The sequence below is a fragment of the Denticeps clupeoides genome, chromosome 2 (assembly GCF_900700375.1).
Source record: "Denticeps clupeoides chromosome 2, fDenClu1.1, whole genome shotgun sequence".
NCBI classification, from domain to species: Eukaryota; Metazoa; Chordata; class Actinopteri; order Clupeiformes; family Denticipitidae; genus Denticeps; species Denticeps clupeoides.
The window spans coordinates 2,875,600-2,896,630 of NC_041708.1; the positions used below are offsets into that span (position 1 = coordinate 2,875,600).

Here is a 21,031-nt window from a genome sequence, read left to right on the forward strand (position 1 = left end):
ATATCACCGCCAATGCCCAAGTGGATTGGGAGAATGCAGACTCGAAAGATGAGGCCATGGTGTGCACCACCCACCACGCACTTCCTGACGGAGTCCTGCATCATTCCCCACCACTTCCAGGTCTGTGAAGAGGTGAGCAGCGAGGAGGAGGAAGACAGCAACACGGGGGTAAGCTGGGGGAGCAGGGCAACGGGGAGTCGTCAACCAGGTCAGTGGTGGCCTAACGGTTAATGGGGCAGTGGTGGCCTAGCAGTTAATCCTGATCCGCCAAGGTGCCACTGAGGTACCACTGAGCAAAGCACCGTCCCCACACACTGCCCCCCGGGTGCCTGTCATGGCTGTCCACTTCTCAATCAGGGTGATGGGTTAAATGCAGAGGACAAATTTCACTGTGTGCACTGTGTTTTATGCTGTGCTGCTGTGTATCACAAGTGACAATCACTATCACTTTCACCAGCAACTGCGCTGCCGAGCCTGCCTCACTGGGAACTATTCCCTCCTGCGGGACCACACCTATAGTCAAGGCCATGAGCCCCTGAAGGCACAGACAGGTCCTGAATTGGACCGCTCCGCCGCTCCTGAACACACAGATGCTCTGTTTTAATGACAGCAGTGAAGCGGACAGTGAAGCAGACAGTGAAGTGCAAAAAGACACAGAATTTACATTTATGGCATTTCTCAGATGCCCTTATCCAGAGCGACTTACAATCAGTAGTTACAGGGACAGTCCTCCCCTGGAGCAAGTTAGGGTTAAGTGTCTTGCTCAGGGACTCAATGGTAGTAAGCGGGATTTGAACCTGGGTCTTCAGGTTCACAGGCGAGGGTGTTACCCACTAGGCTACCACCACCCTACAAAAAATGTAGTCCCCCGCTGGGGGAACGTATCAGATATTAAACTGATAAGAACAGATACTACACTTGATCTTAGCCAAAAGGCTGAGAAACGATGAGACCCAGATATACGTTCTGAGATGCCGCCAATGAACTCTTGCCGCAAATTATGCTGAAACCCAGGTTGGTCAGGTGGGTCAACAGCATCTTTGTATTGTGCTCTGCCTGCTCTCACGTTTGGGTGCACAGCAGGTAATCATCCAAATAAGGCAGAACTCTGACACCCGAGTGTCTGAGCGGGGTGAGAGAACATGAGAATGCGGCTCTCCTGGCCAGGTGGAGGTGATGAGCCACTGGGGCCTCAACTGTGTGGGAGGGGTTGGAGAGCCACGCGCTCTTTTACAGACCTCGACCAGACTGAAGTCCCCCAGGAGGGCTCACTGCCCTGTGCGCTGGAAGGTCTGGAGGGCTGCGCATCCGGGAGAATGGTTGTCTCTTTTGTCTCCCTGTCCACGAAAATGGGTCCATCAAACAGCGAGGGCAGAATGGGGGTCTCAACGTTCATTATGTCTGCCCAGCTTGTGGTAGCTCTGGCTTGGTTGGTAACAGACATGGCCACAGCAATGAGCAGGCTCCACTCCAGAATTCTGACTAGCATGGTCTTGCAGTGAACGCAGCCATCTGGGTCAGCAAGCAATGCCTGAGCATGCTTCACCCCCATGCATGTAATACACATGGGGTGGGGGTCCTTGCCTGATACTATGAACCCACAGGCCGTGGGGCAATGGCGGGATGCACCATCCTTTTTCCTGGGGGGCTTGACTGGAGAGGTGTTGGCCATTATGAACTTATGAGAGCTTGAAATGGTCAGGGACACGTTAGAGTCTTAATCTTAATGGGGCAATGGTGGCCTAGTGGGGGGGCAGTGGTGGCCTAGCGGTTAAGGAAGTGGTCCCGTAATCAGAAGGTTGCTGGTTTGAATCCCGATCCGCCAAGGTGGCACTGAGATCCCCTTGATCAAAGCACCATCCCCACACACTGCTCCCTGGGCATCTGTCATGGCTGCCCACTGCTCACCAAGGGTGATGGGTTAAATGCAGAGGACACATTTCACTCTGTGCACTGTGTGCTGTGTATCACAATGACAATCACTTCACTTTATCACTTCACTTCTGTCCATCCTACTTTTTTTTCTTTTCTTTTTTTTTCCGCCTCGTCTTGACACATTAGGTGGTAATCAGTGGGTAGCGGGGAGACCAGGCAGAAAAAATAATTATAGATGTCCTCACTGGAGTTAAAAGGGTGATAAATAATACAAGCTTTATTGTCATTTCAGCTACATACATGTTAAACTGTATATATTGAGATGAAACAACGTTTTTTTGGAACCAGTTGCTTCATTTAACATTTAAACAAAGTTATACACTGAAACGGGCTACATAAGGTACAAACATGGAGTACAGGCAGTGCAAGAGTAAAACAAGCAGTAAAATGGTGTGTTTAAATCAAAGAAAAAAAACACACAGGAGAACTGAATACCCTAAATAAACTTTAATATTTATCAACAAAAATGTTTCTAGTATTTACAAAGTACAATTTTCTGGCAAAAATTGCAGCACCTACGACACTTTAGTTTTCCCAGATTTTCCAGAAAAAGTAACGGCATGATGGTGCTCCCTGCCACAGGGGCTGCCATCACAGGCATTACAACATTACAGAAGAAATCCAACGTCTTAAACGGGAATATCGGCTGGAACAGATAGACGACAACAGGAGGAAGGAAGGACACTACAGTGATGATGAGGCTGTTCTGTACAGTCTGAAGAGCTCTCTGTTTCTGTGGATGGATGCTGGTTTTTCCTGCAGGATCAGGTGTTCTTAGAGCACGTAGGATAGCAACATCACAGAAGATGATGGTAGGCAGGGCGATGACATACGGCAAAATAGACAAAGCTGTTCCAACCAGTGCTCTCACAGTTATGTAGGTGAATGTCATACAAAGGATCACACCCCATATCAGCACAGAGGCTGCCACACCGTAGGCTCTGCTCTTCCTCTGCATGTATGTAATCGGGTGCATGACAGCTTTGTAACAGTCCACACAACTGCACATCATAAACAGAGGTCTCCCGCAGATGTTCAGACAATAGAGGAATTCAACAAACTTTCCAAAAAAGAAATTCTTCCAAAAAAAGACATTTAAAATTCCTGGAAGAAACAATACATTGAAAATGAGGTCGAGGACGGTGATGTTGATCATGTAGACATCATTGTTCAGGCTTTTATGGTGTCTCTGGATCAGCTCCCAGAAAAGTAAAATACTTGCTGGAGTTCCGAAGGTTAAGAAGCACACCACAGAGATTCCCCATGTTATCGGGCCTGTTACATACTGGCTGCATAAAATGTCACCTGTGTCACTATCGTTGGAAATGCTGGAAAGATTTGGAAATGAAAACACACTCTCCATGATAAAGCCTAAAATATGAAGCATTGATAAAGTCATTTAGTCAAATATGAAGTAAAACTTGACATTTTTGATGCTGCTTTATTCCAACCTACCTGAGGACTAAAGGTCTTGCTTGTACCTCTGGCAGTGAGAGGCTGAATGCATTTCTAAAACCAGCATGTAAGTCAAATGAACACTAATCAAAAAAATTCCTACTGTAAGCAAATTACATTCCAGACACATGCAAACTGGTGGAAAAAGTGAACAGGTGCTCGTTTCACACCATTCAGATTATTCATTTCAAATATTTATTTTTATGAGGAGTGGTGTACGTGGAGAAGAGGGGTGGTGGAGGCATAAATTAAATGGAGAACAATGCTGGTTATCCTTATCCAGAGCGACTTACAATCAGTAGTTACAGGGACAGTCCCCCCTGGAGCAACTTAGGGTTAAGTGTCTTGCTCAGGGGCACAATGGAAGTAAGTGGGATTTGAACCTGGGTCTTCTGGTTCATAGGCGAGAGTGTTACCCACTAGGCTACTACCACTACTACTACCACCATATCATTTAGTTGAAGTTGAAGTTTATTGTCATATGTACAAAGTTGCAGACAGAACATAAGACATGATACACAGAAGACATCAAAGACAAACTGGTGCAGCAGCAATAAGTAATAGTCACAGGTAATAGTCACATGTATGATTTACTGTTTGGCTTCTGGTCTATCTACGGGATATTTTCACTTTTATAAATTTGTTTCAAAGATTGGTAAAAGTGTTTCACACGTTGAAATAGTGTTTTTTTTTGTTTTAAAGGGAAATGGAAGTTTTATGAAATGTTTGGTTTGCACTTGCTGACCAGCGTTTATATCGGTGTGTGATTATTAATGTTTTGTTTTATTTAAACATGAACACATCAAACAGGAGAAGGAAGTAAAAATGATCTTTAACATCCTTTTTTGAATTCAATCAATTTATTAGAAAAAGTCATCATTACAAGAAACCAACACTAGAGACCACAATTAAAATGGTGTTGTTGTTGTTGTTTTTTTACCCATAATGCACGTCGATTTACTTATAAAACACCTGCCTATGGATATAACAAGGAAAAAACTATTCTGTGAACTTCTATTATGGTGCTATTAGCATCTTCGGCACTACAGCAGAAATAAAATGGTGGGAAAAAAAATCAGAGGATTATTTCTAATGCAAAACTTCACTATTAATTCAAATGATCAAGTTAAAGCAAACCAAATTTTTTGCAGATATTTCTGGAATTACCTCAGCACCTAAGACACTTAAGTTTCCCCAGATTTTCCAGATAAAGAAAAGGCATGATGGTGCTCCCCAACACGGGGGCTATTATCACAGGAATGACCAAAATACAGAAGAATTTCATGCTAAATTGCATTAACTGCTGCAACAGGCAGGTGACTGTAGGAGGAAGGTAGGACACTACAGTGATGATGAGGCTGTTCCGTATAGTCTGAAGAGCTCTCTGTTTCTGTGGGTGGATGCCGGTGTTCCCCGTAAGATTCGGTTGCCTTAGACAACGTAGGATAGCAATGTCACAGAAGATGATGGTAGGCAGGGCGACAGCATATGGCAACATAGGAAAAGAAGTTTTAGCCAATTCGTTTTTAATCGTGTAGGTGAATGTCAGACAAAGGATCACACCCCATATCAGCACCGAGGCTGCCACACCGTAGCCTCTGCTCTTCCTCTGCATGTATGTGATCGGGTGCACGACAGCCTTGTAACAGTCCACGCAACTGCACATCATAAACAGAGGTCTACCAGAGAGGTTCAGGCCACAGAGGAATTCCATGACCTGATTAAACAACGCATTTTTCCAAAAAAATAGATTAAAAAGACCTGGAAGAACGAACATATTGAAAACGAGGTCGAGGACGGTGATGTTGATCATGTAGACATCGTTGGTCAGGCCTTTATGGTGTCTCTGGATCAGCTCCCAGAATAGTAAAATACTTGCTGGAGTTCCGAAGGTTAAGAGGCACAAAAGTATCACAAGGCTTCCCCATGTTAACGGACCTATTACATGCTGGCTACATAAAAGGTTATCTATGTCAGTGTTGTTGGAATAGCTGGAACCATTTGGAAATGAAAACACACTCTCCATGATAAGGCCTGGAAATATGAAGCTAGAAATATGAAGATAAAGTCAGTAAGTCAAATATGAAGTAAATTATGGCATTTTTGATGCTACTTTATTCCAACGTACCTGAGGACTAAAGGTCTTGCTTCTACCTCTGGCACTGAGAGGCTGAATGCATTTCTTAAAGCAGAATGTCAGTCAAATGAACGTTCACACTAATAAAAAAAATTCCTTACTGTAAACAAATGACATTCTAGACACATGCAAACTGGTGGAAATCGTGAACAGGTGCACATTTCACACCATTCAGATTATTCATTTCATACATTTATTTTCATGGTAGGATATTAACAGGGGAAAAAAATTCCTTTCTGTGTTTTGCTACCATACAGGGGTGATGCTGTCCTGCTAAACCCACAACTTTGTATATGAGAACATTATTTATATTTCATGATTTGGTTTTTATCGGTGTGTCCACATAATTTGTTTGATCACATTAGATGGCGCTCAATTATATTAAAAATACTAATAGATTTCTTTGATAGCCGTGATCATAGATTTTTTTATGCTTTTGAAAAGTGTAAGGATGATGTTACTTGTCAGACCAAATGATGCACAAAGTTAGGAAAACATGGATGGTTTTATTTGTCACGGCTTTATTTGTTACAGAGAGCAGAATGATGGGAATAGTAAGAAAAGACAAAATAAAAATTACAACAGAATGGGGTAATCTGTAGCCCAGTGTTTCCCAGTCCTGGTCCTGGATGTTCACCGGCCAGATGGCTTTCTGGCAGGTGGTCGCCCGGGATCCAACTCCTGTCTCAGACCTCCACTTGCTCTGCTCAGATTAGCTGGTGAGCTGAAGTGCGAATTTACGGCACCGAGGAGGGCAGAGCGGCGAAAAAGAAACGGGCGAGTTTTCTATTTTAGAAAACAAAAATTTGTTTCTTTTCACAACTGAGGATGTGTGAAGACCACACGAACCTCCAGCCTTGCTTTCTTATCTGTTTCAGATAAGCAGCTGAGGAAAACATTACACTGCACGGCTCTGATGATCAAAATGTGGGTGGAGAGTTGTGGACGTGGTAAACAGATGATAGGAAGAGATGACTTTGATGTTCCAGCTTTGTTTTATTAATAGATGCCCACCCACATCCTCCAGCAGATACTCACATGCACACACCCCCCCTGGGGCCTTTACGCCCCGACACTCAGTCGGGCAGTTAAGTCTTTCTTGTGTCTGAGCGCGGGAGCAAGACGTCGGGGGGGACGGACAGAGCATGCCGGCGGAGGTGGGGAAGCACTGAGAGCGGCTGGGAGTGGTGGGGGAAAGAGGTAGAGAGATGGCGTGAGGAGAGCGCAGGGGTTTACTCTTCCTCCTTCTCCTCTCCGTGTGTGATGACGTAGCAGATGTTCTTGTAGTCCACGTTGCCAGCCACGTCTGGGGGGAAGGCGGCCCACAGGTTGGTCATCTGCGGAGGAAAGATGCGTTACCACTTGCAATAGTGAAAAAAGAACATTATTACTAATATTATTATTATTACTAACACAAATCTCACCTCCTCAGCGGTGAACCTGTCACACTGGGTGGTGAGCAGCTCATCCAGGCTGGATACGGAAACAACAGCATTTTCAGATGGGTCATACAGAGACCAATAATGGTATATAAAATGTGCAACACGTCATGACTTCATGCATTATTTGCACATGGACTCACTAGTAGTAGTGTGCTAATGTGAATATGGAAGGGCGTGTTAGGACGTTAGTAGGAAACTCACAATTCCTTCTTGATGGTGCCAGTGCCCTCAGGGTCCAGGACCTTGAAAGCGCTCACAATGACGTCCTCGGGATCAGCACCTGAGGGAGGGACAGGTTTTTTTTGTAACATTTTCTTTCTTAAAAGGCCATCTGAGAAAAAGGTTGACAGGAACAGAAGGTAGGCAGGAGGTGAGCTGACCCTTCAGCTTCTCGCCGAACATGGTGAGGAAGACGGTGAAGTTGATGGGGCCGCTGGCCTCCTTCACCATGGCCTCCAGCTCCTCATTCTTCACGTTCAGTTGACCCATGGTGGCCAAGACATCCCTCAGGTCGTCCTTGCTGATGATGCCGTCCCTGTTCTGGTCAATGATTGTGAAAGCCTGAACAAAAGAGAGGGTTCTGTCAATTGATGATTGAAAGAATGAACTGTTCGAAAAGACAAATTAAAGGTGACATCCTAGAAAACATTAGTTAATCTTTCAACATGAACTTTCAATCCATTTCCCAACTCGAGTCTTTCGGTCAATCACTAAGACCCTTGGAAACCAGAGAAGGCATCTGAGCTGGGAGAGACTCTTGGCAGCTGCTGGCCATTTGTCTTTCCTAAGGCATTAAAAGTGTCTTGGCATGTTCGCCAAGACAGTTAAGGTGACCGTACTGATGCCTTTTTTTCTCCAGTGTCACCGTCAGGATTTCTCTACAGTCCCAATTCATTATGACACATTATAACCCTAATCTTGGTCGAAGAAAATTATTCTGCTAGGCTTCTGTAGACAGTGACTATATCTAGCAGTATAGTTCCTGGGTACATTTCTAACATAACATGATCTGGATCTGAGGATCTTAATGATCTTCATGTGTGGTACGCCCCACCAGCTGTTGAGCAACACATTCCTGAGGGGTCATCAGCAGCCAGGGGACAACTGAACCCATCACGGTTAGGTGAGAGGGCTTTCATCAGCAGTTTTGTGATTAATTACGGCCCAAAACCATTTTACCCCATAAAAGGTGTCATGGGTTCACTTGGTGAACCTGCGTTTTTGGCTAAGCTGTTGCGCTCAAATTTGTGGCTTTAGGAGATTTGATGAAAATAGTGTGATTCTTGTGAAGCATCAAACCTCTTTGTACTCCTGGATCTGGCTCTGCTCGAACATGGAGAAGACATTTGAAGAGCCTCCCTCGGTCTGCTGCCTCCTCTTGGCCTTCTTGGGTGCCTGAGGAAGTGCAGAGAAAGATAGAGATGCCGGTTAAACATGAGACTAAACAATGGAAGGTTCTCCTGATAACCTGAGGACAACAGATGAGGGACCATCTGGTGGACACTATTAAACAGCCCAGTGAGGTTGGCTCAAATGAATGAACTAATATCTCCAGTAAAGCTCTCTAGTAAATTGCTTAAGTGGCAGTCTGAAGTCTCTCCTGGATGAGACACCACTGTCTCATCCAGGAACATGCTCTGTTTGAAACTCTTCCTCTCATGTCAGCTCAAAACGATATTTAGCTCATTTTCCTCCAGGCCTGTCTTTGTCTTCACGGCAAATTTTTGGAAAGGACACTCACCATCTCTTAGGGTTACGTGGAGTTAGGGGTTGGTCAGGAGAGAAGAAGCCTACGCCAAGTCGAGGTGACTGACATGGGAGAGGAGGTCCCCTGGGTCCTTATATACCAGCCTAGTTGGCTAACTATAGGCACACCGTCAGGTTTGGCGGGGAAAGTAAGAGAGAGGAGAAAGAGGAGGCTGCTGGCGGTGTCACCTTTCACTCATCCAAAAATAGGGCCGGAGCGCCTTGGAATGAGACAAATTCAGTCCTGACGTTTGACCATGAGTTTGGTGTTCCTCATGGACTAATATGGAGAAGGTGATGACATTTCAGCCAGGAGCTCCAAGCAACACAACCATCTCACTCATCCCACCCCCCATTCTGAGGCTCCAATTTCTTGGGGAACCTTGACAAATTCAGAACCGTTCTTCAACCCCTGATCTCCAAAACGATATTTTGATGAACACCATGCTGGAATGCAACTGGTCCAGTGACGCCAAGCCTCAATGCAAACAGCAGCTTTCGAGATGCTGCTTCCAGGAAACACGGTACACTTCTGATCGGCCGGTGGCATGGATCTGTGTCATGACATTCACAGAGCAAGCGTGGCATGGATCTGTGTCATGACATACACATAAACAGAAAGTTGAAGATGGCTCAAGTGGCTCAACTTCAACACTTGTGCGTTAAAACAGCTGAGGTGAACAAAGGCATTAACCTGAGTTTTGAACAAACTGGGGCAAAAGTACAGAAAAAATGGCCAGCAGCTAATACTAACTAATACTACTAACTAATACCACTAGGGTAGTAGTAGCCTAGGGGGTAACACACTCGCTTATGAACCAGAAGTCCCAGGTTCCAATCCCTAAGTTGATCCAGGGGGGGGACTGTCCCTGTCACTACTGATTGTAAGTCACTCTGGATAAGGTAAATGTACTAACAATGTTCATTATAATGTCTACATGTACACAAAAGTTCACTGACATAATTAAATTGTAATATTAAGATGGTCTGATGACTTGACGAAACAAAGACCTTTTCCGACCTTCTGCCTCTAATTTTGGGTAGTATGCAGAAGACGCCGAGTTTAGTTCCAGCCACGGGGACCCCAGCACACGCACCCAACTCCATATATGAGCCCCATAGGCTACCATTCATCATGGCCTGTACATGGTGCATATGTATTAAGTGTGGGGTCGTGGGAACCGATACCCTCTCCGTTACGGACCCCTGTTGAAGGGCTCCGTGTGAGAACATGTAAATATGACATTGTACAGAACATTGTAATGAGGACGTGTGCCACATACATATACATACATACACACACACACACACACACACACAGTTATTCCCTAAAGAGGTGTGTACACGGAAAGGCTTTCTGGAGGGGTGAAAAGCGACAGCTGGAGAGTCCGAAATAGCGCTCCCTTCGACAACTGTTGTAATCTTTTTCTCAAACTTCAACTTTCTATGAAGCCTTTCCTTCCTCCTCTTTTATCTGTCTGGCCAACGAGATCGTTTCCTTTTTCCTGTCACCGTCTGACCCGATCCGTCCGTCACTGGTCTGAGCAGCTCCGGTTTTTAGGGCTTGATGAGTTGCGCTCAGTAATTACACTGTAAACTTGATGTTGCATATCAGGCATTTATGACTCGACTCAACAAGCAATAAATTCAAGTCCCGGTTTGGAGTGTGTCCTCCTGTAATTACACAGACGAGTTGAAAACACGTTCACGATCCCGCTGGTTTTGGGAGTATTCGCGCCAACTTCCCGCCAAGTCAATACAGGAGAAACGGGAAGTTCAATATTTAAGGTATTTCGCAATGCTTTAAATCATTTTTAAAACATTATAAACAGGGTTAACATGAGAGAGTTTGAATAAGAGAATAATTACACCCAAGCCATTAATTAGTGCATCAAATCAAAAGAGACCAAAAAACATTCGTTTTTTTGAGTGGAATTTAATGTGAACATAGTTTGTGGTTTATGGGGATCGATGCTATTAAAAAATATATAGTATATATATATATATATGTGTGTGCTTATCAAAACTATATTATACTGTATGGACATCATTTTGGCACATTTTAGTTTCTAAAAACAAAAGAGTGGTATTTAAAACATGTTTTATAGAACTGCTTGTATAGATAATCGTGCATATTGCTATTTATATGGTAAATATGCTGTAATCTTTTATGTCAATAAGATTCTGTGAACTTTGCCATTAAACTGTGTGTCATGGCACGTGATAAAACGACCAAATTGTGAACCCTGGCACAAATATTTGAATTCAACACTTGCACCGGGACAGATGGGACATTGGAGGATTTACCCAAAATGCACTGTTCCCCGCACATTGTCACCGCTGTTTTAAAAGAGCAGGCAAACGAATTTTGTAAAAAAATTAAAACCTAATGCACATACGGCCCTGATGTCCCTTCACTGGCAATCATGCAGCAGAACTGCCGGTCATCCCAAATCAATTAAGTCTCCCTCCTGCACAGCGTAGCCCTGTCTCCTCTGCAGCCAATCAGCCATCAGTTCTTTCACCTCCTGCCCAAAGTACTCATGCAGCTGCTTAAAGTCGTCCATCGGCTCAGGCCGCGCCCCCTGAGGAGGAGCTGCTCCATCGGGCAAGGCGTGGTTGCTTAATCTGGGCCGGATTCTGGGTGATCTTCGGCTTGGCGGTCTGTTGGAGCGGGCGGAGACTCGCGCGGAGCTGGACGCCGCGGGCAGCGTCGCAGTTGCTGCGAGGTTCTGGCTGTAGAACACAGACGAGGGGTTGACCGAGCGCGAGTGGGCCATGGCCTCTGACCTCTGACCCACCGGCTGGATAGGGTCGGCCCCCAACGCTCTGGCAGCCTCTGCGGACGGAATTAAAGCCGGAACATTAATTTCTTTGAAATAAAACGGGTGATTTCGAAACGGTTTTCCCCTCACCCTGATACTTCTCCTGCAGGTCTTTGACCAGGAGGGCCAGGTATCGGTGGTTGGCGCGCAGCAGGGCTTTGATCCAGCTCTCCTGGCCTGGCTGGTCTTCGGCGGCGAACTTGTAAGTGCGCAGCCCGGGCTGGCTGAACACCAGCGAGAAGGCGAAGTTCTCCTCCGACTCGCACAGCTGCACCGTGCAGCCCTCCAGCACGATCACCCCCAGAACCTCGCCGTCGCCGGGACGCTCCTTGTAGAACAGCAGGTTCCCTTTGAGGACGCACCAGCGCTTCTGATAGGAGGTGTTCACCTCGCCCTGGATCAGACAAGGACATAGTAGCCTAGTAGGTAACACACTCGCCTGTGAGCCAGAAGACCCAGGTTCAAACCCCGCTTACTACCATTGTGTCCCTGAGCAAGACACTTAACTCTGAGTGTCTCCAGGGGGGGACTGTCCCTGTAACTACTGACTGTAAGTCGCTCTGAATAAGCGGGCCTGGTAAATGCCGTAAATGTAACAGTGTCAGTCACATCCTATCACAGTTCCTCTAAACTTTAGTCAAATTGCACAGGCGATCGCAACAGGCATGAAAAAAAAGATCATTCATGGATGGGCTCGTTGAGACCGTTTTTGCCATTTTAACAATTTCGGTGCCGTTTTCAGCAACATATAGGGTACTATCACCATCCACAGGACACAGACGTCTTGGTGTGACGTCACCGTCACCCTCTGATTATGTGTCCCGGCGGGGACCCGTAATCGGAAGGTTGCCGGTTCGAATCCATGCTGGGACAGGATAAATGCATGTGCTGTACTGTGGTGTGTCACATGTGACAACTAATGCCTTTCGCTTTAAAAAGAACACCAGATATGGAGAGATCATTCTTGATCACTGTGCACCAAAAGCACAATTCTGTGCCATTTGCCCCAAAGCGAACTCGGGGCGCATTTGCAGATGTTTTAATGGAGCCTGGCGCCAGCGATATTTACTCCTCCACAGTACCTTCTTGTACAGGTATCCCAGTTTATCCACAGGTGAGCTGCACGACAGGTAGTGGCTCAGGATCTTCTCATGGAGCTTCATCCCGCATCCAGGCCGCTTCCTAAAGCGGCGGAGTCCAATGAAGTTCCTCTCAAGCAGAACAGCCGCGAGTTTGCTCAGTGAATCCTCATTAATAATTAATAGAACTCCTAATCCGGCCGGTTGGACGGACGGGAAGCCCTTAAAGAAATCTCTCTCGGGAAAAATAAAAAAAAGCGCCTACTAATAAAAACGATGAAGGAGTTTACCCGTGATGCTCCGCTGCTGAACGCGTCTCTGTCCTCCAGCGAAGTGAAGCGAAACTAGAGAAAAACCAGCGAGTCGAACGAAAGCAACTTTTCGAAAACGCGACCCGTTCGGGGAGGCGTCGCCCCGCGCACTTCCGGGTACCAAAGGTGCGCGCATCGCCCACGTCACGGCGCCGTGATGGAGAAAGAATTAATACCAATCAGATTAAAAACGAGGGCGGAAATCTGCGCGGGTGGAGCGGGGAGGTGTTGAGGTGACCTCTGGTGACCCCTGACGCCACGATCTCCTCAGCACCACGGAGAAGATGATTTCCCGCGCACTTCCGGGTACCAAAGGTGCGCGCATCGCCCACGTCACGGCGCCGTGACTGAGAAAGAATTAATACCAATCAGATTAAAAACGAGGGCGGAGATCTGCGCGGGTGGAGCGGGGAGGTGTTGAGGTGACCTCTGGTGACCCCTGACGCCATAATCTCCTCAGCACCACGGAGAAGATGGATTAGGGGTGGTAGTAGCCTAGTGGGTAACACACTCGCCTGTGAACCAGAAGACCCAGATTCAAACCCCACTTACTACCATCGTGTCCCTGAGCAAGACACTTAACCCTGAGTGTCTCCAGGGGGGGGGACTGTCCCTGTAACTACTGATTGTAAGTCGCTCTGGTATATAAGGGCGCCTGGTAAATGCCGTAAATGTAGAAGATTGTTTCCCACCCGACAGAACCTCTGTCTGGAACCACAGAAGAACATTTACCAACAGTTTCACTTTCTCCTGCTCTGAATAAACAAGTCACATGCGGGTGCGACGTTTTATTTTTTCCCCTATTGCACAATCAGCAGAAGCCGGTCTGACCGCATTTCTTTTCTCGCGCTGATGCAAGATGGACTCAGACAGGTCAGACAGAAGAATGGTGAAAGAGTTTATTACCATCTTCAGAGCAACTTGTGCAGTCAAAAGTTCATACAGAACATCAAGACATGTTTTAAAGGTCCCCTGACATGAAAATATATATATATTATATATTTGCTTTTGTATCGGTCTTGTTGGTCCCCTAATTCTGTATCTGACGTCTCTTGTCTGAAATTCAGCCGTGGTGCAGAATTACAGCCACTTTCATCCAGTCCCACGATGAGATTCCCCAGGACATATCGGTGTCTGTAGCTTTAAATGCTAATGAGGAGAAGAGAGGCGGGACGAGGAGGAGAGGGGCCATTCGGAGAACTGATGTCAACACCATCCACAAACCACAGTCGGTGCCACAGACAGGAAGTCGTGTCGCCGTTTTTTCAGAAGAAATAAAATGAACCCGCTGGTTCTTCACAGTCTCGTGTGACGAAACTTAAAAAAAAATACATCTGTGCATTTTTTACATCCGATCGCCGAACATCTGCAAAGTTTTTTGGGGAGGAGCGGTGGGAAATTCTCATGAGAAACGGGAGGTGACCTTTCCAGAATTCCACATCCGACCGTCCGAAGGAGAATGTCATCTTTACACCGATCGCCACATCTAGCCACTGCAGGGCCACAGACAGGCTCGGGGTCCTCGTATTAACGTTTAACCATCTCACAAAGTCACATCTTCTTAATAGGGGACCCTTAAAAAAATGTCCTCCCCTCTTCTAAAGCACAGGTGCCCGGTCGGCGGGCGTGGCTCAAACTAAAACCAATCCTCCCTGGCTTAGTCCTTCATTTCCTTCGTTGAATACCCATCATGCCCTGCGGGTGGCTGACGTCGCTCGCCATGGTGGCGGTTCTGAATCGACACGGACACCAGTTAACCAAGGGGCGGCGGTGGCCTAGCGGTTAAGAAAGCGTCCCTGTAATCAGAAGGTGCCGCTGAGCAAACCACCGTCCCCACACACTGCTCCCCGGGCGCCTGTCATGGCTGCCCACTGCTCACCAAGGGTGATGGGTTAAATGCAGAGGACAAATTTCACTGTGTGCACCGTGTGCTGTGCATCACAAGTGACAATCACTTCACTTTACTTCACTTGACCGGATCAAGATCAATGTTCCATTGTCACAGTTTTTTTGTTATGTCTGGTTGGTCTGCAGCTTCCAGGTCTGGTGCAGGTGCCGCGTCTGTCCGGCGTGGACCTTCTGGTGCCGCTTGAGGTTCTCGCCGCGGCTGAAGCTCTTGCCGCAGTGGCCGCAGCGGTACGGCTTCTCGCCGGTGTGGACGCGCCGGTGCTTCTTCAGGTCGCCGGCCTGGCTGAAGCAGTGTCCGCACTGGACGCAGCGGTAGGGCTTCTCGCCGGTGTGGCACCGCTGGTGGATGCGCAGGTTGCCCGTGCGGCTGAAGCTCTTCCCGCACAGCGCACAGACGTGCTGGTCCTCGCGCCACGGGCCCGCCCTCGGCCTCCGCCCGTCCGGGGCGTGGCGGGCGCCCCTGCCGATCGTCACGCGCCGTCCCGCGGCACTCATCTCCAGTCCCCCACCTGGTGCTTCGCGCGGGGACGTGGAGACCCGAGGTCCATCGGGTTCCGTTTTAATGTCCGGCGGCGTTGACATGGGGTGAGTGTCGGCACCGGGTGGGCGGGTGTTGGATGCGGTGACCGTATCAGCCCCTTTACGTGTCCGCGGCGCTACCAACGCTGCGCTGGGGGGCGGGGCTCCATCCCTGGGCACCGTCCCATTACAGTGGGCCACCGTCAGCGCCACCTGCAGATCGCACTCCAACCGTGACTCAGGGGTCACCTTCACCTCTGACCCGCTCTCGTCTTCCTGTTCTCCCCCGATGGGTCTCCCCTGAGACTCGGCGCCCTGCGGCGGGAGTCTCGGCGCGGTGGCCGCCTCGGACTCCGCCGCCGTCCGCCTCGCGGCTGCGACAGGAGGGGGAGAAGAGGTCACGGTCACTGCACGAGCAAGGCGACCCCATCGGGGACAGGCGGAGCACCGTCGTTCCGGCCACACCCACCTTCCCTCTCGCTCTCCAGCCTCCCCAGAGCATCCTCCAGGCGCAGGCGCAGCCTCTCGTTCTCCCGCAGCGTCCGGGCCGTCCTCTCCTGGTACTCGGACACCGTCTCCCGCACCACTTCCAGGACCTCGTGGACCGCCACCGTCAGCAGCTTGGTGACCCGGGCGTTCAGCCGGTCGAACTTAGACATTCTGGGATTTAAGCAACCAACCAACGTTACTTTACGCCACTACGTCATCGCCAGGCTCTGAACGTATGCACACGGCGGCGAACTTCCAGTCACCCCAGTACAGGCTGTCACCCCTGAAACGCAAGGCCAGCACCGCGGCCTCCTGGGGCCGAATTCGGCAAGATGAACGCGGTACCTTGAGTGCTGCAGGCTGTTCGCCGACGGGCGTCACGGAGTTTGATTAATTTTTATCATTATTTTTTTTAAACTCCCGTCTGCGGGACGCGAGGCGGGAAAGGTTCCGACCTGGCAACGCTTATCGCAGGACTCTCCGGATCCCTGGACAACAACACAAGTACAGTGGTGTCGGGAAATGACCACTTCCGGCTGAACGGTCTTCTTTCAAAATAAAAGTCGCGTCCCGTCAGAGAACCACGTCAATAACTTGATGTCTTTTCACCTCAGTTGAATTTAATAGAGATAGAATTATCGAATATTATCAAATGTTTAATTTTTCTGAGCTGGAAATTATTTTCCTTGCAAACATGCACACATTAATTAATGAATGCTATTAATAATAATTAATCAACACATTTTTCATTACACAAAACAGCTACAGTTTCAAGTAATTTGTAGATATGGATTTTAGCCCCCCTTTTTTGGTCCCCTAATTCTGTATATGAAGATTCTTTCTGAAATTTAGCCTTGGTGCAGAATTACAGCCACTTTGATCCAGTGGTATGGGTGGTAAGTAAGTGAAAGTGACAGGCGCCCGGGGAGCAGTGTGTGGGGACGGTGGCACCTCAGTGGCACCTCAGTGGCACCTCGGCATTCGAACCGGCAACCTTCTGATTACGAGGCCGCTTCCTTAACCGCTAGGCCATCGCTGCCCCGTAGCAGAGTAGTGGGTAACACACTCGCCTATGAACCAGAAGACCCAGGTTAAAATGCCACTTACTACCATTGTGTCTCCAGGGGGGGGACTGTCCCTGTAGCTACTGATTGTAAGTCGCTCTGGATAAGGGCGTCTGGTAAATGCTGTAAATGTAAAATAAGATGCCAGGAGGCACCTGTGTCTGTAGCTTTAAATGCTAATGAGGAGTAAAGAGGCGGGATGAGGAGTAGAGCAGCCTATAGAAGATGAGGGGACATTCGAGAAATTTATGTCATCAACACCATTCACCAACCACAATGTTTGGTGCACAGAGGAAGTTGGGAAGTTGAAAAAAAAAGTGTGCTCATTTTTACATCCAATCACAGAGCAACTGCAATGCTTCGTACATTTGGAAACCATGACAGTCAGTGGAGATTTACTTTACTTTAAGATAATGTTTTAGACTTTTTAGGGGAGGGGTGGGTGGAAAAAGAATGAGATGTCATAAGGGGACAAATTCCAGATCCGACCATCTGAGCTGCCGCTCACTGAACGGCGAGGCAGAATGGCCAAAGCGCTCTTTGAGGCAGAATTATGCTTGCTGTTAACTACGGCCATATGTACACACGTACAGCCGTATCCTGCGTTCCTTGCATCAAAAATGAACGCAACATACATAAAATTATACAATATCTGCGTAATTTCATAGGGGCAGTGTAGCAAGATCGGCACTCAACAGAATACGATTTTAAGATACAGGTATTCATTCATTTATTTGGTACGTGGCCTCGACACTGACCCCTAGTGGTAAGGAGAACACACTACAGATTACGAAGGACCGTACAGATGCAAGTATAACAGCACAAACATTAACAACGCAACTGTGTACGGATACGCATACGTAGCTCATAGCAAGTATTTTTCTGGCTTTACAGGTGAGGGGAACTCGTGTTAATGTTAAAAAATCTCACAAAGTGAAATCTTCATGTCTTCACCTTTAAAAATGGTGATGTGTTGTATCCAGACTCCCCATATCTGAACACCATGGACAGGAAAAAAACCCGCACATCGTCCTTATATTAAAAAGTCAACTGTTAGCACATGAAAAACGTCATGTTCTTCTTGAGCTCAAGATTAGTCAGTCATGTTGTTCCAAAAACGAAAGCTGAGAGAGGCAGGGTGGCCTGGTGGGTGACACACTCGCCTGTGAACCAGAAGACCCAGGTTCAAATCCCACTTTACATTTTACATTTACATTTACAGCATTTATCAGACGCCCTTATCCAGAGCGACTTACAATCAGTATTACAGGGACAGTTCCCCCCTGGAGCAATTTAGGGTTAACACAATGGTAGTAAGTGGGATTCGAACCCGGGTCTTCTGGTTCATAGGCGAGTGTGTTACCCACTAGGCTACTACCACCCCACTTACTACCATCGTGTCCCTGAGCAAGACACTTAACCCTAAATTGCTCCAGGGGGGGACTGTCCCTGTAACTACTGATTGTAAGTCGCTCTGGAAAAGGGCGTCTGATAAATGCCATAAATGTAATGTAAAGTGCATGATGGAGGAGAATGGGTGGAGGGACAGCGGTGGCATACGTCCACATTTGACTCCAACAACAGCCTCAGTCGTAACGGCTGGTTGATTAGACTTGACCAAATGTGAATGGTCAGTGTCAGAAGGCAGGTCTCCCCGAGTTTAGGTGTCTGGCCATGTGGATCCTCTGATGCTTCTTCAGGTGACTGGACTGGCTGAAGCTCTTCCCACACTGCTGGCAGCGGTAGGGCCGCTCCCCCGTGTGAACCCGCGTGTGCTTCTGGAGGTTTCCGGCGTGGCTGAAGCGCCGGCCGCAGTGCGCGCAGCTGTAGGGCTTCTCGCCGGTGTGGCACCGCTGGTGGATGCGGAGGTTTCCCAGGCGACTGAAGGTCTTCCCGCAGACCAGGCAGCTGTGGCCGTCCTCTCTGGCCTGGTTCAGGGTCTGCGCCCAGTCATCAGCGGCTCCGGTCGGGCCCCCGTCGAAGAGAAGCGGCTCAACGCTAGCAGCGAAAGCGTCCAGCTGGGCGTACGACAACGTCCCAGGAACACCGGGAGCACTCGCGGTGTCCGGCTCGTAGTGTTGACTTTCTTCCATAACAGGTGGAGGTGGGGATGGTTCTGAAAGGTCTGGCTCTGTTTTGGGGAAACCGTGTCCAGTCTGTCTGCTGACAACACCACCGCACGCCACAAAGTCCTTGTCCATCTCAGCTGCGGTGACGTCTGGTGACGCCTGCACAGTCCTCACGTATACGTCAGGCCATTCCTCCTCTTCCTGCTCCGCGGGTTTCGCCACAGGCTCGTTCTTCACAGAGGGTTCCTCTGCAGGAAGTTTGGACTCATGACTGGAGAATAAAGTCGCCTGGCATGGAGGACCTGAACAAGGCTGGTCCGCTGTTAACATGAAAACAGCAGATTAGAACAACGTAATAAATATGAAATTAGGTTACGATCCATATGGTCCTCTGGATGGATGGCGAACATGTTTAACTGCAAGAAGCAAGAGCAGAAGAGCAAAGTGGTGGCCTAGCAGGTTAAGGAAGCGGCCCCATAATCAGAAGGTTGCCGGTTCGAATCCCGATCCGCCAAGGTGCCACTGAGGTGCCACTGAGCAAAGCACCGTCCCCACACACTGCTCCCCGGGCGCCTGTCATGGCTGCCCACTGCTCACTCAGGGTGATGGGTTAAATGCAGAGGACAAATTTCACTGTGTGCACCGTGTGCTGTGCTGCTGTGTATCACATGTGACAATCACTTCACATCACTTCACTTCACCCACTGCTCCCCAGGCGCCGGTCATGGCCGCCGACTGATCATCAAGGGTGATGGTTAAAAGCAGAGGACACATTTCGTTGTGTCACCGTGTGCTGTGCCTCACCATGACAATCACTTCACTTTCGAAATCATCTCTGTGTTGCTTAATGACAGCATTACATAAAGTGGAGTGATTGTCACAGCAGCACAGCACACGGTGCACACAGTGAAATTTACGTTTTGGTGGCGCCTTTCTGCCCTCAGCGTCTGATCAGAATCGGTATAACGACCCAGAACAAGTGAAGGACCAGAGATGAAGAACCCGGGCGCCTCTAGATCCTGCTCCAGCATGATCATTCAGGGCGCCGGTGGCCTAGTGGGTGACACACCCGTCTACGGACCAGAAGGCCCGGGTTCGAACCCCACTTTACTGCCACTGTGTCCCTGAGCGAGACACTTAAACCCTGACCCCGTCCCCGTCACTACTGCATAAATAAATGTGAAGCTGGGCTGCGAGCAGTCACCTCCGTCCTGCTGGAGTCTCTCCTGGAGCTGCTCCTGGAGCTCCCGCAGCCTCCCGTGGAGCCGCTCGTTCTCCCGCCGGGTGCTGGCGCTGCGCTCCTGGAGCTCCGACACCGTCTCCTGCACCGCGTCCAGCACCTCCGCCAGCGCCGCCGCCAGCAGCCGCTTCACCCGGGCGTCCAGGCGCTCCAGCGCGGACATTCCAGCGGCTTCCCGTTAAATCACCAACCCGGACTCGTATATTTAACAGTTGTATTAAAATGTGTTTTACTGTGACAGTTAAGTTTATAATTATTCTGCCCTCGCTGACAGCAGCGAGAACAGATACGAGTTAAAAACTTTTATCTGCTAATAATACCAATAACGCTAATAACAAAACCAACGCGTCTCTACCGCTGAACAGACCGAACTACAAAACATGCCCACGTGTTTCCGGCTCACGTTGAGGAGAAAAGCAAAATAAAAGTCCCCGGTCCGACTTGTTAGTTGCGGAATTAAGAACGAATCATGACAACAAGTCATTATGACGGTTATACCTTGCGGAAAAAAACATTTCCACGTGAAAAAAGGGTCACAAATTCAATTCCTTTGGACTTTTCTGTGTATCAACTGGGTGCCAGTTTCTTTGATTGTTAGTGTGGTGTGCACCGAATGGAGCGTGGTGTCCTCCAGTTCAATTGCAGGTCTGTTTTTAATCTTCTCGCCGCTAGATGGTTCCGAACATCCACTAAAACAGTGTCTGCAACATTATTTCTGCACTTATATATTCTATATTGTAATATTTCCGAGCACAACATTTACACAAAATGTATTCGAACCATCACGTTTATTATTACCAAGATGCTGTTGC

General features: G+C 48.2%; 3 protein-coding genes and 1 pseudogene across 3 annotated transcripts; all 4 read right to left on the bottom strand.

Moving 5' to 3' along the window:
• Positions 1-785: 785 nt before the first annotated feature.
• On the bottom strand, positions 786-948 carry LOC114784992 (uncharacterized; annotated as a pseudogene).
• Positions 949-6,013: 5,065 nt separating this feature from the next.
• mylpfb (myosin light chain, phosphorylatable, fast skeletal muscle b) lies at positions 6,014-9,082 on the bottom strand. The gene is made up of 6 exons (XM_028966793.1): positions 8,711-9,082; positions 8,269-8,364; positions 7,350-7,530; positions 7,171-7,249; positions 6,952-7,000; positions 6,014-6,864 (listed from the first exon to the last, which is right to left on the bottom strand). The coding sequence occupies exons 1-6, from the start codon at positions 8,711-8,713 to the stop codon at positions 6,760-6,762; spliced, it is 513 nt and encodes a 170-aa protein (XP_028822626.1). The 5' UTR covers positions 8,714-9,082; the 3' UTR covers positions 6,014-6,759.
• A 1,537-nt stretch (positions 9,083-10,619) lies between these two features.
• On the bottom strand, positions 10,620-13,229 carry LOC114776409 (sesquipedalian-1-like). Its single transcript, XM_028966792.1, has 3 exons — positions 12,623-13,229; positions 11,631-11,934; positions 10,620-11,554 (listed from the first exon to the last, which is right to left on the bottom strand). The coding sequence occupies exons 1-3, from the start codon at positions 12,701-12,703 to the stop codon at positions 11,160-11,162; spliced, it is 780 nt and encodes a 259-aa protein (XP_028822625.1). The 5' UTR covers positions 12,704-13,229; the 3' UTR covers positions 10,620-11,159.
• Positions 13,230-13,991: 762 nt separating this feature from the next.
• Positions 13,992-20,596, bottom strand: LOC114767819 (zinc finger protein 628-like). The gene is made up of 6 exons (XM_028959606.1): positions 20,184-20,596; positions 18,551-19,299; positions 17,502-17,518; positions 16,302-16,394; positions 15,827-16,017; positions 13,992-15,731 (listed from the first exon to the last, which is right to left on the bottom strand). Exons 1-6 carry the CDS (start codon positions 20,380-20,382, stop codon positions 14,944-14,946), a joined length of 2,037 nt encoding a protein of 678 aa, XP_028815439.1. The 5' UTR covers positions 20,383-20,596; the 3' UTR covers positions 13,992-14,943.
• Positions 20,597-21,031: the final 435 nt, after the last annotated feature.

Bases quoted from the DNA above. Each gene is read 5' to 3' on its own strand.
- mylpfb (XM_028966793.1), bottom strand. The intron at 7,250-7,349 runs GTCAGCTCACCT...TCCCTCCCTCAG, and splicing joins GTTCGGCGAGAAGCTGAAGG to GTGCTGATCCCGAGGACGTC. The intron at 7,001-7,170 runs GTGAGTTTCCTA...TTCCGTATCCAG, and splicing joins GGCACCATCAAGAAGGAATT to CCTGGATGAGCTGCTCACCA.
- LOC114776409 (XM_028966792.1), bottom strand. From the start codon at position 12,703: ATGAAGCTCCATGAGAAGATCCTGAGCCACTACCTGTCGTGCAGCTCA. The intron at 11,935-12,622 runs GTACTGTGGAGG...TGTCTGATCCAG, and splicing joins TGGGATACCTGTACAAGAAG to GGCGAGGTGAACACCTCCTA. The intron at 11,555-11,630 runs GTGAGGGGAAAA...TTCCGTCCGCAG, and splicing joins CCTGCAGGAGAAGTATCAGG to AGGCTGCCAGAGCGTTGGGG.
- LOC114767819 (XM_028959606.1), bottom strand. From the start codon at position 20,382: ATGTCCGCGCTGGAGCGCCTGGACGCCCGGGTGAAGCGGCTGCTGGCG. The intron at 19,300-20,183 runs GTGACTGCTCGC...TCATGTTAACAG, and splicing joins GAGACTCCAGCAGGACGGAG to CGGACCAGCCTTGTTCAGGT. The intron at 16,018-16,301 runs GTCGGAACCTTT...CTTAAATCCCAG, and splicing joins CCTGCGATAAGCGTTGCCAG to AATGTCTAAGTTCGACCGGC.